We start from the raw sequence: 16,138 nt of genomic DNA on the forward strand, positions 1-16,138 counted from the left end.
ACGAACGCGTACTCCGCTTCCTTAGTGTCGAGGAAGCCGATGAGGAGGACCTTCGGCTTCGCGCCGTCCGTGCTTGTAGATCTAGACATGTACCTGGAGAGGATTGAGCGCGACCAACAGCGAGGTTCACCAGCTTTCCTTCGAGCACAGTGCGACTAAACGCGCAATGCAGCCACCACCGCTTCGACGTGCAAGTCGGGCGAGGCGGAGGGAAATGTGAGATGCGGGATGTGAGTAGACGTCATATGTAGATTGCTTGTGAACAGAAGATCGCCTGCGAATAGGAGGGCGTGCGCCCAGCATAGATGACGCTTATATGCGGTGTCGAGCGACAGCAGGGGTCACAGGACCTATTTGCGGTGCTGGCTCACGGGATACTATGAATAGCCAGTGCCCTCACCGGGGTTCGACGGACGGACGCAGCGAAAATGGAGTATGGGAATCCTCAGCTAGCGTATAGTGAATTCCTTTCGTGACAAAATAGGTGCTGGTGCTGAACGTGGTGCGGATGCGCGCACCTGGATAGAGGTATCGACGATGGCTCCTTAGTCTCGAGCGGGTCTGTCGCAGACTCGTAGTCTTCTTCTGTCGTGTTGAGGAGACCAGTGAGGAATGCGCTGCTTTATCTTCATCTGCAGCCGTAGCAGCGCCTGTGCAATTGGTGCTGAAAGAGCTCTGAGAGCAGGGAAGAAGAACTTGTATGGATATGTGTGAAGCAGGCAAGCGGTGCGAACGGACATGCTCTGGGTGGAAGTTGTGTTAGTGCAAGAGGGAGAGGGAGAATACACGCCTTTCTCTGCTCTTCTGCAATCACAAATGATACCTGGATGCCGCCGACGGATAAATTCGCTGTATCAGCCCTTCGCGCACCGCCATGGATAACACCAGACCACAAACGCGCACTTACAGAGCAGTTCAAACACGGACAGACAACAGCGGGGGGACTGGGCAAGACATTGCTACCCAGGTCGTCGACGTGGCATACGTAGCCGAACTCGACAGCCATGTCATGCCAGCCCATCCGGCGCTGGAATCACCTCCTCTCCTCTTCTCGTAGTATGTGCTACCCCGCAGCCCGCGCTTCTCCCGCTCCACCCGCGCCTCCTCCTCGACCTCGCGCAGCGCGGCGTCCGCCCACCCCGCGAACCCGCGCTGCTCGTACGCGGCGCGCAGCCGGACCTCTGCGGCGGCGCACGTCCATGCTTCTCCGGTGGCGTGCTCTGCTTGTGAGAGTGGCGATAATGGTGCAGATGGGGAGGAATCGGAGTCGTGGTCAGCGTCGGCGTCAGGAAGCCGGTGCAGGCGCGCGGCCGGCCCTGGGAGGCAAAAGAGCGTTTGGCGCATGTAGTCTGCGGACTCGCGAGTCTGTGCGTGGACCAATATCAGTAACCCATATGGGTGTGCTTGCGTCGCCGCAGGCAGAGGCAACCCTCCCGCTGTGGACTGAACACGACACGTACATCCCGAACCCCAAGGTACGCTCTGACCCCCCCACACAACCGCCGCCGCACACGTCGTCACGCCCGGCGTAGCGAGCCCGGACGTCTCCAAGCCTTGCAGCGGCGCGTTGAACCCATCCGCGGGCACCTCAGCCGCTCGAGGATTCGGCTCGACAGGCCTGATGCGAGCAGGTTGGAGGCGGCCAGCGGCCTTCGCAGTTCTGCGCGCCGGCGGGGCGAGCTCGGCGAGCGACGCGCGGTGCAGCTTGAGGAGGTAGATGGGGAGGGGGAGGGCGGCGGTTGTTACTGCGAGCTGTGGAAGATAAATGACGCCGAGTGGCGCGTGGGGAGGGTTCACTGAGACGAGAACGTCCAGGCGACTGGGAGGTTCGCCCGCCGAACGCGTTCGCGAACGTGTTCGGCGAACGTCTGGGCCCTGCCACGCCACCTGAGCCTAGGGAATTGCCACACCGCAACTATTATTGTATTTAGCGAGAAAGACAAGGGCGGCGATGCTTTCAATCCATAAAATACAGTTTGTTATGCACATATTATTGTACCTAAACAGGGATATGGTATGATGACGTGTGTAGAGTGATTTCCACGAATTTCAAGTTGTCCATGCCTGATGACTAATTATATGTATACAAGGCATCTGTGGAGGCATCACATTTCCAATGCAATGCCAGTGTATTGACTATGGAAGTTAGGGGGAGGGCACGGAAGGGGCTTCAGTGGGTTCGTGCGACCCCAATTGGACAGATGGCTTCGATTACTCGCCACATTTTGACAGCAATTTCAATCTCACAGACTGATTAGAATAAATTTACAAGTTAAAACCCTCAGGCTATGCAGATTTTATCATAAGCAGGAGGGGTATGCGTCTGTGGCCGGTGGACAGAGCCACAGAATCGACACGCGCCCACGTGCACCGTGGTGTGGTTCTCACGTTCGCATTTGCAATTCGCGAACGCGTTCGGCGGTGTGACCTCCCAGTGGGGTCGACTTTCTGACTGAGACGGGCACCCAGCGCGGAAGCGGTTTCTTTTTCTCGTCATTAGTAGAGCTAGTGCCTGGTTGCGTGGACGTCGAGGCTATGGCTGGCGAAGACATGACTGGAAAATCATAAACATTGACACGATGGGCTTCAGATGTAAACTGCAGTAAGAAAGCACTATATAAAAGCCTCCAGTAGACGTACGTTTCTAGAGGTAACACCGAATAGGACACTCTCAGCCAACAGCACCCGGTGAGGAACAGAACCAAGTGACAAGTCCACGGGAGACTGGACTTGGGCAAAATCGTCGGGAGGACCTCGCGGCACTATGCAGCCGCTGCGTGGGGCAAACGACCCATTCCATTCTTCCAAACTTAGCCAAAGACCCTCCACGACGCAAAGTTATGGACGCAGGCGTAGACTCGTGGCCAGTTTACACTATGGCACGCGATTACTATGGCAGTGACGGAACTGTAGCCAGAGGCAGGAAGAGCGGGATTGGAAAAGTGTGTGCGGTGATGCGTGCCGTGCTCGACACAGGTTCATTCCAAGGAGGCTGGTTTCCATCCTAGGATGCTGAGGCCAGTGTTGAGTGGATGATTTAGGCCGAACCGGGACTGATGTTGTCCTCGACGCTGATGAGAGGCGGGTCTGCCAGCAATTTGACCGACCCTCCGTACTACTCGACCACGACGTCAGTGATCTGGGCGTCAGCAAGGATGTGAAGGATATCGGACATGGCATTGCGAAGAGCCCCGGCGGTGGTGGTATTGGGACGAACGGCGATCCACAAGCTCGGCCAAAACGCTCCTCCATGCTGACGGGAGAAAATTGTCTACGAGATGTGGTAGGAATACTTAAAGCGCATGTACGCAAGACCGTAGCGAGAAAATTATTGTGTAATTTTCTTTGAGACTGAACTGTATCATGCGTGTCGTGAACAATGCTTCAGTACAGTTCAACTTCAAGTTGTTGTGGCTGTGTGACAGGTGACCTCACGCGCGCGTGACAAAGGTTCCAGGAAGCGCGCTAAATTTAGCAACTGTCTTGTTTCTACCTGCCACTATTAGCGAACGGGCCACAAACCCCGTACAAACAATATCAACCAAGGTCGAGCCACACGACCCATAAATGTCGTTCCTCAGCGTGATTTCGCTGCTCAGCCGCGTACGTTCTCCTGTCTTATGTGGCATCCTCAACTATTCACAAGATGGTCCATCCTACCGCATACGACAATCTACCTCTATTCCAACCTGAACTGTCCACCGCTGACCGCGCTGCATCCCATCCCAACGCATCCAAACATCAATTTGCCTCCTGCAAGGCTGACCATGCTGAGCATCGTCGTGCCGCGGGAGTCGAGAGTTCTGTCTACCTACACGGCGAGGGCAAAGTGAACGTTAGGGACTTCCTGCAGACGGAATGCTTTCCAGGGTTAGAACTTCCGAGAGTTTCTCCTGAGAAGGTCAAACGATTTCAAAAGTTCCTGGACAAAGTACAAGCAGTCCAGACGTCTAGCGGGTGGTCCGAGCGTCCTATGTATACCCCACTGGTAAGTCAGTCTTCTCCGTCACTGATACGTCGCTATTAAACGCTACGTAGGTAAATTCGTTTGTAGATATATCAACAAATGCCGTCCGCACGCGGGCGTTGCCACTTCGCTTCCATACGTGCGCAGATTTACGGCCCTTGGATTCTAATGGGGGCGTGAGAGCGTCCCCCGATATTGCCATACACGACAATAATGGAAAGGAAGCATATTGGGGTCGAAGCTTAGCATTTATTGAGGTCAAGCCAACGGAGGCAGATGATCCGTTCTACAACATCCACGAGCGCAAGGAGCTCAGAATGGGGCAGACGAAGGTTTGGAACCAAATACAAGAGTATGCCGCGATCTCGTTCCGCAGTACTCCTCGTTGTTTTCTCCTGGCCATCGGTATCTTCGGCGATACCGCTCGCTTCTTCCGATGGGATCGGTCTACAGTCATGGCCTCCGAAGGGTTCAATTATAAGCGCCATCCCGAACATCTCGTTCACTTTCTCATTGGGCTCTCCGAATACGCGAGCGGTGGAATAGACGCCACGGCCAACGCTCCGATTACCGCGCGCGCTGAACAGGAGCTGGTGGAGAGACAGTACAAGATTGCGCAACAGCTTCTCGTCGTCCCGGAGTACAAGCCTTCACGAAAGGGCGACACCCTGGTCAAAGACAGTCGTCGTATGCTGATCCCCTCGCCATCCCAGACGGCTGGAAAGAAACGATTTGACACGTACCTGACCCTGGGGCGCCCCATATTCACTAGCAAATCGATCTTCGGTCGTGGTACGTGCGTCTGGGTAGCAACAAGAGCCACTCCTAAGCGTGGGGGGAAGGAATCGTTGGTCATTATCAAAGACTCCTGGCGGGAGAACGGACGATGGAAGGAAGGACAGATATACGACAAGATACGCGAAGCAGGAGAGCACGTACCCGGTGTTGCCCGCCTTCTTGTCGACTATGATATTACCGAGGACGAGGACGACGAGATCCACCGAACGTCAGCGTTCCGCCTCAACCGTAGCTTTAAGAGCAACCAGAAGAAGAAGAAGAAGTACAAGGAACTCATCCATCACCGAGTTATTCTCCCCTCTGTCGGGATTCCCCTATCGCGCTTTACATCTACGCGCCTCCTCCTGGAGGCTGTGAGGGATGCGGTTGAAGGTGAATACATATTTTCGTTATCATTGGGTTCTTTAATGAAAACATGAACCTAGGCCACAAAACCATGTGTGCCCGGCGTGTTATACATCGGGATATCAGCGTCAATAATATTATGATAAGTGCGGATGTGGAAGCCGAAGGAGGAGCCAAAGGCTTTCTCATAGACCCAGAGCTAGCGGCAGCAACCGGGATGGCTAATCTGCAGGCGGAATTGCAGCATCTCACTGTCAGTCTCACATTTTATACGGCTCACACTTAGCTCATCCTCCTCTCAGGGCACGTACCAATTCACTTCCATACACCGATTCCTTGTTGCGAAACCCGGAGACCACGCCCCATGGAACGATCTAGAGTCATTTTACTGGGTTGTGCTATTCGTCGTGCTACGGCACACAGTGGCATATGTCGAAGAAGATGGCAAGAGGACCGGAGCTGATAAACTAATAAAAGAGCTCTACGACGGCGGCAGTCATTCTCCCAAACTAAAAAGGATATTCTTGGGAGGAGATGTCGCTCATATTGTTGTCGAAGGAAACGCGCCGTTGACGAAATGCCTCGTCCAGTTTGGCCGCCTTGTTTACAGCCATTATCGCGATGAAGACATACAGGTGCTGCTTCCTCATGCAGTTAATCGTCTTACGCACGACAACGTTCTCTCTGTGATCAACGAAGCTCTAGCTTCGGAGGGATGGCCTGCGGACGATAAGGCTATTCCCTTCGCCCTGATTGAGAGGCCCAGTGTCCAGGAGAATAAGGAGACCGGGCTTGCGTTGGAAGGACACGGGGAAAGCTGTACTATGGCATCGCTTCCGCATGCCGCATCCGTGTCCAACGAAGGTTCCGCCGAAATGAACGACCCCTCATCATCGCATGCCGCCTCCGTATCCAAGGGAGGTTCTGCCGAAGTGAATGATCCTTCACCACAGCTGACATCATCCCAGAAGCACAAGAGCATCCCAGTTGGAAAGAAAGAGGAAAGTGGGACCCGTCTGCGCAGGTCTGCGCGGCTTAATCAGCTCAAGGTCGATGGGGGAAAGCAACAGAAAAGGCCGAGGGCGGAAGAGCTTGCTCCTACTGCAGCTTCTAAGCCAATCTCAAAACGTTCTCGACAGCAGCCTGCAAAGGATGTTCCTCTCAGGCGTTCCCAGCGCATTGCTTCCTCTACCGCCGCCCCGAAAGGACGAGAAGCCGCGAAGGCGAGAGCTACCGCCCACCGCCCACGCTCGACTCGCAACGCTTGACGTGTCTCGTCTGTCTCTATATCTTTCTTATCTGCTCTATTTATCGGTGTAGCCCTATCATTTGCCTGCGTAAGTTATTTCTGGTCGTTTGCCGTGTTGACGGGTATACCCTGGCCGAGGCTTATACCCTTGTCCCCCTTGTCCTGTATTGTCAGTACTAGTATGTCGGAAAATCCGGAAAAGACCGATAATGCCTGACAGAACCTGACGGACTGATCAGGCCTTATAGCATTATGTTTCGAAGCTGATCAGACCCTTGTCAGGCATTTATAGGTACTGATCAGCCAAGTCCCTGACCAGCGAGTATAACTTCAGGGACTGCTTGTGATGGTGCGTCTCGTACCCTTCCAAGATGTTCATAATGTTGTACTACTACTGTAAGAGGCCCGCAGAAACATATCCGCATCGACTGTATCTACCATATAATAGAGACTCTTCTTAGCTTGACTGAATACCGGCGTCATCAGTGCACCCCGGATTACATAGTCCATCATCACAAATGCTGTATCATTCAGCTCCTCGTAGACCTGGCCCCCTTCCCATCGTGTTCTCGGTGCCCAGCCGCTGCGGGAGAATGATCGGACCATAGCGACATCGACATGCTTACCAGATGGAAGGCGGCACCGGAAGAGCGCTCGTAGCCTTGCTGGAGCCAGATCCGGCCTGTCGTAGTTGACTAGCACACAATCAAAGCGCTCCTGCCCGTGGAAAGCGTCATTGCAGCGAAGTATATCTGCAGATGATGTCCAGTCCTCGAGAGACTGGTAGTTGACGTAACAGCACTTGAAAAATTTCACCTGAGACAAACAGGAAGAGCAGTACCATGACAATGTCAGAAAAATAAGATAATGACAAGTTGAGCATTATTACTCACCACTATACTGTCCTCATACGTCAGCACCTCATCGTCGAGGGCATGAGATAGGAACGTTCTAAGACGCAAATCAAAGTCCTTGAAATCGCCCTTAGCAGCACCTGCGAGTTCCTCCCAGAGGCGGCAGTCTGTCCATCTGCCATCCTCAGAACCGAAGCGCCAATGTTGCGCTCGGCCCACATCAATGTCTTCCATCTCATCCAATTGCTCCTCCTCGGTGATGTTCTGTTGAGCTTTGGAGTCGTTGTCAACTGTCATACGTATCAAGGCGATCGCCTCCTGATTGGAGTCAATCCGAGCCATCTGCATCCGAGTAAGATACAACTGAGCAAAGTATCATGGCAATCTGATCATACCTGATGCTCAGCTCTTTTACCGTTTGTCTGTTGATAGGCTTCGGCAACTTCTTGCTGAAACCCCTCTCCGGGGCGGGTAGAATAATTGTCAGTTGTGCACTTATGCTCGAGGTCATAGATAACATGCCAGAGAGCATGGTGTTTCGGGAAGTCGAAGCTCTTGTCATACTCAGCGGAGACTCGCTGGAAAGCAACTATCATAAGGGTCAATGATGAATAATATGTACTAACACATACCTCACACCACTTATCGTAGCTGTGGATCATGTCCCGAAGCCGCTCTATTCTGCTGCGGGTCATGCAGCGCATCCCTAGCATCATTCGGACCTTCACATAAGACCTAATGCAATGAACAAGGGCCGAATTTTGCGGGAGCAGGTTGACTATACACGGTACGACACACTGGATATATGCGGTCAAGACCCTAATGCAAAAGCCCATTAAAAATAATACCCCAACATACCTTTAATATGTCGAGATAGCTATTCCCATCGGTGAAGTGAATAACAGTCACCTGGTTGAAATGCTTGAGATCACGCCATCGTGGAAAGTTTCGCATACTAGTAGCAGCCTTTATCAGAAACTCTATCTGCTATACGAGGGAGAACACGCACTTCTTTGCAAACTGCCCTTTTTGTCCAAGGTCTTCCAACACTCGAAGAAGTAATTCCCAGAGATGATGGCCCCACTTGCCTAGGTCATCAGAATGCAACGTGTCGTACGAAATAGCAAGATAAGGATCTGAAAATCGGAACTGCCACAGAAAATGCTACAGGAGTGCGTAAGACATCGAGGAAAGGACCGGGTAAGCTATGAACTGACCGTGATATAATGCAAACCCGCTCCCTTCAGTATCTTCTCACGTGCGGTGGGATTCGGGGCATTCCCGGCGCGCTCTATAACAGCTTGCATTGTCGCAGCCGTCCGTAGCTCGTAGTGTCCTGTACTGATATTGCTTAAGTCTGTCTTGTGAACAAGACATCTTGGGTGGTTCGCAAGCGAGGCCCGGCAGGCGCAAAAATTTGATGCCTCCTCTCCATCCATGGATTCAATTAGGAACCCAGGATACAGTATCCGTAATATGCCATCACCGCACTTCACCGGTTCACCATGCCAGGACTTGCGCTTGAGCGATCGGAACACTTTTGCGAGCACCTTTTGATAAATGGTGCGTTTGTATTGTTGAAACTCCAACGTAGTACGTGAGTCACGATCTGTCGGGTCTTCTGGGTCCTCAACCTAGCACAGTTCATTGTTTAGAAGGCAGAGAAATGGCTAATGCTTCCCAAATGCGTACGATTGTCATATAACCCAGTAGCACTCCCCCTCCGTTCCCGGATGCATTGCGAATATCCCTCGGGAGCCACGCCGCTCTCAAGATCATTGGGTGTTTCCTCACGCAGCGTGTAACAGCTCCCTTGTCCAGCCAGAAGTGTAGCGGCAGGAAGCAGTGCTGGTGCGGGTCTGGATCAGGAAGCTCTGACTTCAAGTATGTCAATTCTTCAACTAGAGATATGGAGATAGATGAAACACCTTACATCAATGTCCCACCATGTTTTCGCGGTACATGGTTCGTCCACGAGACCTTCCACTACTCGCCCTGACTCGCAGTAGAATTTCTGCGCAGAATACCACGAACTAACATCTGCAAGAGTCGGGTCCTCGGCGAGGCTCAAGATCCATTCCCAAGGGTCGCGATATTCATACTCATACTTGTATTCGATGCCTTTGTACTCTGCTGAGACATATTTCGTAGTGAACTATTATATTCACCGCTTAACGAAAACAAATGATTGATTGAACTACTGGTACGTACTGGTACAACGTAATTTCGCGCTGCCGCCAGGGATTCATTCATGTCTTTATAATTCCGGAATGTTATATCACTTTTACCGGAAATCCATCTACTCCGAACGCCATCGAGAAGGGAATCCACAGTGTCTTCAGGGAATCCCTGAGTCACTGCGATCTCTGTAAATTCAAAATCGGAGCAAGTCCGGAAAGGAGCCCAAGATCGTCTGCCACTTTGGTAACTGCTGCATTGGTCTCGAAGTCCGGAAGGCGGAGGTTTCGATGCTGCTGCCAGGGGGACAATCACTGGCAAAGCTCCGGCTTTGACCGCTCTCGGGTGAGGTACTATCTTGATGTACACTTCGGGCAATGCAGGGCGATCGTACACGAACCCCGCCCGATACCCGCCTTCATCTTCTTTCATTGCACCTTGCTGTGGGGAGCTTGGTAGCGCCGAGAAAGGCATCTATGAACATATCCAGTGCAGTGTTTGTTTTCTGACTATCCCCGGGCTTAGCAAAACGACATCAGTACGCACCTCGGCTTCGGGGGGAACTTGATTCTCTTCGATATGGGTTTTCTTTGCAAGTAGATGTTCCTCTCCATCTGACAAGTTGTTCTCATCACTGCAACGTCGTTTCCGGCTCGCAACTTCGGTATTTCGCCTGCAGAAGTCTTGATGTTTGTCGAAACCCCGGGCATCCCTTGATGTTTGGCAGATTTGGCAAAAGCGTATGCCTTCGGACGTGAGCCTGTCCCTCCAAGCTCTAGTACCAGCATTTCGTTTTCGAGGCATAAGGAAAGAGTCTGAGAGACTCACTCATCGTCAGCTGACCGCGACGCGACGCGCCACCGCCGCGTCGATGACGACACTGGATCACTCCACGAACAGCTACCATCCCAAATAAATAAGCTGCAGATTACCTTGACGCGCCGCAAATCTCTGTGCTGCGTGTACGTGACTACGACTTCTTCGAATTCCCTTCTCACTCTTCAAGGATTCAGATGGCACGAGGAAGAGTAATCGACTCGGAGACTGATGCACCCGAGAGCTCTCAGCCTACCGACTCTTCTGATTCTGAGGTCGATGGCATTGTGCTGTCCGCAAAGACAAGCCCTCGGCGGCTTGTCAAGGTCAGTTAAACTACAAGGGAGAGTAAATCCTTGCTTAACTTAGTGTACAACAGGCTGCTCGCAGTTATCAAGGCAGCAGGAATAAGGCACGTGCGACAATCCGCGAGTTAAAAAGGCAGCTCGCAGACGTCAGCAACAAGCGGGCCCTATCGGATACAGACCGTTCCGACAACGAGGAGGTACCTCGACGAAGGCGCAAAAGAAAACGGGTGCGGGCAAGTGCCGACAGCCAGGAAGAGCCCACCGTTTCAGACATTGAGGCCGTTTCACGCGCGGCGCGGGAGTTCACGTTACTGCGAGGTCTTTGGTTGGTGCAGAAGGATATATTCGGCACTGCGCTTGACGAGGACTTCGATGAGAGGACTCGCTTCGACAGCGAGACAAATAAAATCCAAGGGCAAGTACGGGAAGTACGGGACATTCTTCCTGCCCATGTACGTGAGCACATGTCCGAGAGATGGATTGAACGTGTGGTGAGTGATCATGTACTCCGATGAGATTCAAAATAACACCTGCCGTTACAGTTCGTCAACACGATGAACTCTCAGCGTTCAAATACTGCTACAAGGCTCCGGCGCCGTTGCATCGATCTCTTTGAGAAGCACGACAAACCTCACGACTTGCCTGACCCCGCCACATCTGCGGATATGCTGTCATCGCGCCAGCGGTACGACAAATTCCGGCGTCTAATCGGCTGGGTCCAGCTTGAAGACAGCGAGGGGAATACAAGCAGCCGGTATTCGTCGATGGATGCCCCAGTCATACACGAGAACTATGCGGAAAGATTCGAGATAGAGAGGGCGTTTCGGAACCCTTTGCTCATGCACGTACGTCATTCACATGCTCTGTCAATCAATGTTCTTTTCTTGGAACTTGCGGCAGATATTCGTTGCACTTATCCGCGGACCCACTTCAGCGACAACTATGGCAATGACGGGCCGGCCGTCAGCGCCAACCACAGATAGCATGGAGCAGATACACGGCATATCACATACTACACCGGGCGCGATTGCCGCCTGCGCTGTCCTTGTACGTCGTTTCCCGCTTATAGAATAGCTGAGACCCTCATGATATTCAGGCTCGCTGGGCACTATCTGCTGATGATCAACTCAAGGCTGTGGGCATCCAAACCGGCATTAATTGGTCTGCTGACTTCCAGCAGTATCTCCGACTCCTCATGACGGGCTTAAGAAAGAAGAAGTCGAGTACCTTGGGTCTTTTCCGGGCATGGGACGAGGCGATCTTTCCGCACTCTGACACAAGCCTCGCGAAGGGAACACACCCTGAGCGTTCGTCTGAAGATGATTTGAACCGTGCTTTGGAACTGCTGGAGGCCGATAATGGAAGGAGCTCGAGTGAGGGATCAGGGTCAGATGATGGGGGAGGCTGATGACCATCCGTAATAGCATGTAGTCTCTCTCCGTCCAATGTAGAATTCGTATGCAAAGATCGTCTGCAACAGAGTGTATGTAACACGACACGGTTTATATTACCAATATGAGACTAACGCAACGAAACCAGTGTCGTGAAGTGGTAAGTGCGCTTGTTGGTCTTTCAGTTAACTCGAGAAGTTGTTCGTTCAAATACTGGTCGTGTCGTATATCCTAATGTGCCTTAGTCACGCAGTCCAATATAGGGGGTTCTCGTCGCAGTGAAGGAATGTAGAGCGTGTAGTAACACACTGAAAATTAATTATATTTCGCTTTTCAATGCAGTTTTGAGCCTCTCTCCATATCATGGCTGATCAGGGCGGGTAAGTGTTGTAATGTCTAATAAGGGCTGGTGGCCGGTATAAGTCACAAGAAGGCTGATCGGCCCTGACGCAACCTTACAATGGCTTTTCGATCATTTCTGAACCGGATAACTCTCCCCAAACCTGATTGACTTATCAGGGCATTATCTGGCATGATCTAGTAATATCCGTCTTTTCCGATTTTTCCGACATATTGTATGTCCTCTGCCCGCATTTCAGTCACATTTATCTCCTCTGGGTCTTGAGAGCTTGAGCCTCCTAATCTGTCCTGCCCCTTGCATCACGATTGGCTTGCTGCTTCTCAAGTCACCGGCTGTCGTATATGACATGGCTTTCCCATTAGCGAACCGTACTTACGCAACATCATCACGCCGCCCGCTAAAGTCGTGGTCGTTGCCGGCGCCTCGGAAAGTTGGAGGGACAGCAGAAGACACAAGTAAAATTACTCCTGTTTATACATTTTCGGCCATGCCTGCACCGATGATCATGAAGGACATACCGGCCGCGCCCTATCGCTGGTGTGCAACTCGAAGTACTTCCGCGAAGTCTCGAGACCTATCCGCTTCACTGGCACGTCGCTGAACCTGGTGGGCGCCGCGTAACGGAGTCCGTCACAAAAGATAACTAACCTGGCTCGCCTGCTGACCAGAGCAGGGGTACCCCGACGTGGGTTGAGCAGTCGCAAGGTAAAGTGCAGCACTCTGTACCAGATATGGCATTTTTCTAATAATAACAGAATCTGTAAATCCATCTCATTGTGATTCCATGTCGGCTATGGACCATCTTCCTCTTGAAGAACTGGCGGATGGTCTTCAGCCATGCCTGCACCGACCGGGGCAGCACCGGTCGTTCTCTGTCCCCACGTATGCAAGCACTTCCGCGAGGCCTCCAGACCGGTCGGCTTCACATCCCCGAAGTTGATGGGAGAGCGTCAGCGTCGTGCGTTCACCCGCATCCTTGCCCGAGAATCCGATATTCGTGTCTGATATCTCTTCCTCCGTGATGTTCGAGCAAGACGAACAGCCGCCGGGGACTGGGAGTGAGAGGGCGGGTGCGGCATGGGACAGCGTCCTTGCGAACATTCTCCCGGAGGTTGAATCAACGCTCGAAGTCCTCTTCCTGAACATTCGACATAGATTCGAATTCTGCAACACTGCCCCATCCACCCTCCGTGCGCTAGAGGATATGAGAATCTATGGACGCACGAAACATATATCCCTGGTCCGGGTCCCGCGAGGTCCCGCGTTCGTAGCTGATGCCGTTGCCGCCTTCCTATCACTCAGCCATATCTTGGATCTGCAATATTAATCCGACAGAGCGTTCGATATGCTCGTGTCGTACGGCCCAACGCGGCCCAACGGATAGCTTTCTTAAACGTGAATGAGTTTCCAAGGAGAGGCTTGGACAGCGGCGCTGGAGTCACGGCCGGGACCATTGCTGCCAAGATACGGGCGAGCGAGTTCGCCGCAGACTAGCGTCTCCGAGAGAATAATGACCAGGCTTTCTAAAAAATGGCCCATGCTATGTTTAGCACGAGGAGTCGCCTCTCGTATACAAGCAGTTCCCTTTGTACGCGCCGTCAGCAGAGCCTACTCCACCCATCCCTCCGGAAGCACCGCGCGCTGAACAAGGTCCGCGAGAAAGCCTATGATGACTGACGGCCATCGATCGACGGAGTTCATGGGTAAACACGGATCTCGAGGAGTTGAAATTGACCATCCGGGAGCATGAAATCCTCACACATGTTCCAGTGTCAGCCGTGAGTTGGGGGGTATAGCATCTGCCTGGACACGGCGCAGTGATAGTCTGCGGGAGTAACGCGGTCGACCAATGTGGATGGAAGGCGCCCAACTATGATGTGCTGGGTGAGTCTATTCCCTAACGAAGCTGCCACGAGTGATTAGCCATAACCCCAACGCACCTCTCGTCTTTCCAGATGTCCTACTCTTCTTACTCACGATCCTTGAGTGCCTGGAGTATGATGCGTCATTCACTCAAACTCCTACTGTGCCTTACGGGGTTTGTTCTCCTTTGTAAGCGAATGATTCCGTCCTGATGATGTACATAGGTTTTCGCGTCTCAGGCAGCCTACGCATTTGTGGAAGAATATGTGCAGGAGTCCAACTCCACGGACTAAGAAAACGCACCAATAAATGGACAATCTCTACGTACAAATTGCAACACACCGTGCGGTATCCGGAGGAATCGTTGCTACGAATTGCTGCTGGCTGCATCTTGTCCAGCGGGTCGCGCAGTAACCGGAAAGAAATAGTCGTGCTGGCCCCTACGCGCCACCACCACTCCTTTCCCACTTTTCCACCAACTCATGCAACTTGTCCGCCATCACCCACGCCGCGTCCCTATCATTCACATGCTTATCCACCTCAATCACCTCTACCGCCCTCCCTTTCTCCTTCAACCCCTTCTTCAACTCCTCCACGAGCGCACGATCCGCGTCCGGATCCCAAAACGGCCCGCCCGCGATATCAATCCCGGACCACCCGTGCTTCGGTATGACTACCGCGAGAGGGCCGTGGCCGACAGACAATCGGTCGGCCATCGTGCACCCGATAGCCGCACATTCTTCCGCGGAGGTGCGCAGGAGGGTGATGCTCGGGTTGTGCTCGTGCAGCGTACGCGCGACATATTTCTCTGGGACTGTCGAGCGCGGGCCGAAGTTGCACTGTTAATTGTGAGATGATATGAGAGGGGATGGAGGGAGAGGAGAACGGACCATATCGAGCGCGCCGAGGGACACGACGTGCGGGATGCCCGCGTTCCCGGGGGCGGTCAGGCGCGTCGGCCCCGCCGAGAGGATCCCGCCGCACTGCTCATCCGCGAGCTCCGTCGTCGTCAGGTCCAGCACCGCATGGAACCACTGTCCACCCGTTCAGCTTTGCTCACCCACCTCTTGATCACCTCGCGCGCTCACCTTCTCCTCGACCAGCCGCTCCATCGTGCGCCCGCCCGCGCCCGTGCAGTGGAATACGACGGGCTCGTACAGGCGCCGCCCGGACGCATCGGTGAAGGACCGGAGGCGCTCGCAGGCGACGGTCACGCCGGGGGTGGTGAGCCCGAACATCGTCACCGCAACCATATGCTTCGCGTCTCCCGACGCGGGCGTCGGCTGGTCTTTATACGCGTGCGCCATCCCCGTGAGCGCCGCGGCGGCGTTGGTGAGGATGCGCGCGGAGAGGACGTTCATCGACCCCGAGATATCCGCTTTCCGTGTGTGAGCATGCGCAGCGGGTAAGGGAGGGGCGGGATGGGAGGGAAGACGCACCAATAGAAGGCATCATGCAGATGTCGCTATCCCCCACATAATGACTGACATCCCCGCTCGCCATCGTGCTCACGCACAGCTTCGGCAGCCCGACGCGCAGCGCGCGCAGCACCGCGCACGCGAGCGCGGTTGTCGTGCTCCCGCCCATTGCGAGCGCGCCGTGCAGCGAGTCCTGTTGGTGTGTCAGCGCGAGGGCGGTGGCGCCCGTGGTCATGTGCTCGAGCGCGGCGACGCGCGGGAGGGTGCGCAGGTGCGAGAGGGAGGTGCCTGCCGCGGAGCAGACGGCAGAGGGCGGGTGGGCAGCGTGTTTGGAAAGGGCGGTTTCGGTCTGGGTCATAATAGTTGGTCAGGGGTGCCGGAGCGCAGATGTAGTCAACCAAGGGTCGATCTCGGAAGTGGGGTGCGCACCTGGATAGAGGTATCGATGATGACCACCTCACATCCCTTCGCCTCGAGTAGGTCCTTCACGAACGCGTACTCCGCTTCCTTAGTGTCGAGGAAGCCGATGAGGAGGACCTTCGGCTTCGCGCCGTCCGTGCTTGTAGATCTAGACATGTACCTGGAGAGGA

General features: G+C 53.6%; 6 protein-coding genes across 6 annotated transcripts; 3 read left to right on the top strand and 3 right to left on the bottom strand.

The window, feature by feature from the left end:
• Positions 1–915: 915 nt before the first annotated feature.
• On the bottom strand, positions 916–2,552 carry GLOTRDRAFT_94947 (uncharacterized protein; the record flags this gene model as incomplete). The annotated part of the gene is made up of 2 exons (XM_007869890.1): positions 916–1,752; positions 2,454–2,552. The coding sequence occupies 2 exons, from the start codon at positions 2,550–2,552 to the stop codon at positions 916–918; spliced, it is 936 nt and encodes a 311-aa protein (XP_007868081.1).
• A 1,094-nt stretch (positions 2,553–3,646) lies between these two features.
• On the top strand, positions 3,647–6,378 carry GLOTRDRAFT_131130 (uncharacterized protein; the record flags this gene model as incomplete). The annotated part of the gene is made up of 4 exons (XM_007869891.1): positions 3,647–3,988; positions 4,039–5,137; positions 5,191–5,363; positions 5,413–6,378. The coding sequence occupies 4 exons, from the start codon at positions 3,647–3,649 to the stop codon at positions 6,376–6,378; spliced, it is 2,580 nt and encodes an 859-aa protein (XP_007868082.1).
• Positions 6,379–6,734: 356 nt separating this feature from the next.
• On the bottom strand, positions 6,735–8,992 carry GLOTRDRAFT_107062 (uncharacterized protein; the record flags this gene model as incomplete). Its single annotated transcript, XM_007869892.1, has 7 exons — positions 6,735–7,175; positions 7,253–7,555; positions 7,609–7,791; positions 8,005–8,032; positions 8,238–8,377; positions 8,431–8,847; positions 8,906–8,992. The coding sequence occupies 7 exons, from the start codon at positions 8,990–8,992 to the stop codon at positions 6,735–6,737; spliced, it is 1,599 nt and encodes a 532-aa protein (XP_007868083.1).
• A 1,412-nt stretch (positions 8,993–10,404) lies between these two features.
• Positions 10,405–11,987, top strand: GLOTRDRAFT_139897 (uncharacterized protein; the record flags this gene model as incomplete). Its single annotated transcript, XM_007869893.1, has 5 exons — positions 10,405–10,533; positions 10,587–11,006; positions 11,058–11,360; positions 11,416–11,562; positions 11,612–11,987. The coding sequence occupies 5 exons, from the start codon at positions 10,405–10,407 to the stop codon at positions 11,921–11,923; spliced, it is 1,311 nt and encodes a 436-aa protein (XP_007868084.1). The 3' UTR covers positions 11,924–11,987.
• Positions 11,988–13,051: 1,064 nt separating this feature from the next.
• Positions 13,052–13,594, top strand: GLOTRDRAFT_131133 (uncharacterized protein; the record flags this gene model as incomplete). Its single annotated transcript, XM_007869894.1, has 2 exons — positions 13,052–13,149; positions 13,222–13,594. 2 exons carry the CDS (start codon positions 13,052–13,054, stop codon positions 13,592–13,594), a joined length of 471 nt encoding a protein of 156 aa, XP_007868085.1.
• A 976-nt stretch (positions 13,595–14,570) lies between these two features.
• On the bottom strand, positions 14,571–16,124 carry GLOTRDRAFT_139898 (UPF0261 domain protein; the record flags this gene model as incomplete). The annotated part of the gene is made up of 5 exons (XM_007869895.1): positions 14,571–14,969; positions 15,021–15,164; positions 15,219–15,508; positions 15,570–15,897; positions 15,978–16,124. 5 exons carry the CDS (start codon positions 16,122–16,124, stop codon positions 14,571–14,573), a joined length of 1,308 nt encoding a protein of 435 aa, XP_007868086.1.
• Between the last annotated feature and the right edge of the window lie 14 nt (positions 16,125–16,138).

This window comes from Gloeophyllum trabeum (assembly GCF_000344685.1).
Source record: "Gloeophyllum trabeum ATCC 11539 unplaced genomic scaffold GLOTRscaffold_00010, whole genome shotgun sequence".
NCBI classification, from domain to species: Eukaryota; Fungi; Basidiomycota; class Agaricomycetes; order Gloeophyllales; family Gloeophyllaceae; genus Gloeophyllum; species Gloeophyllum trabeum.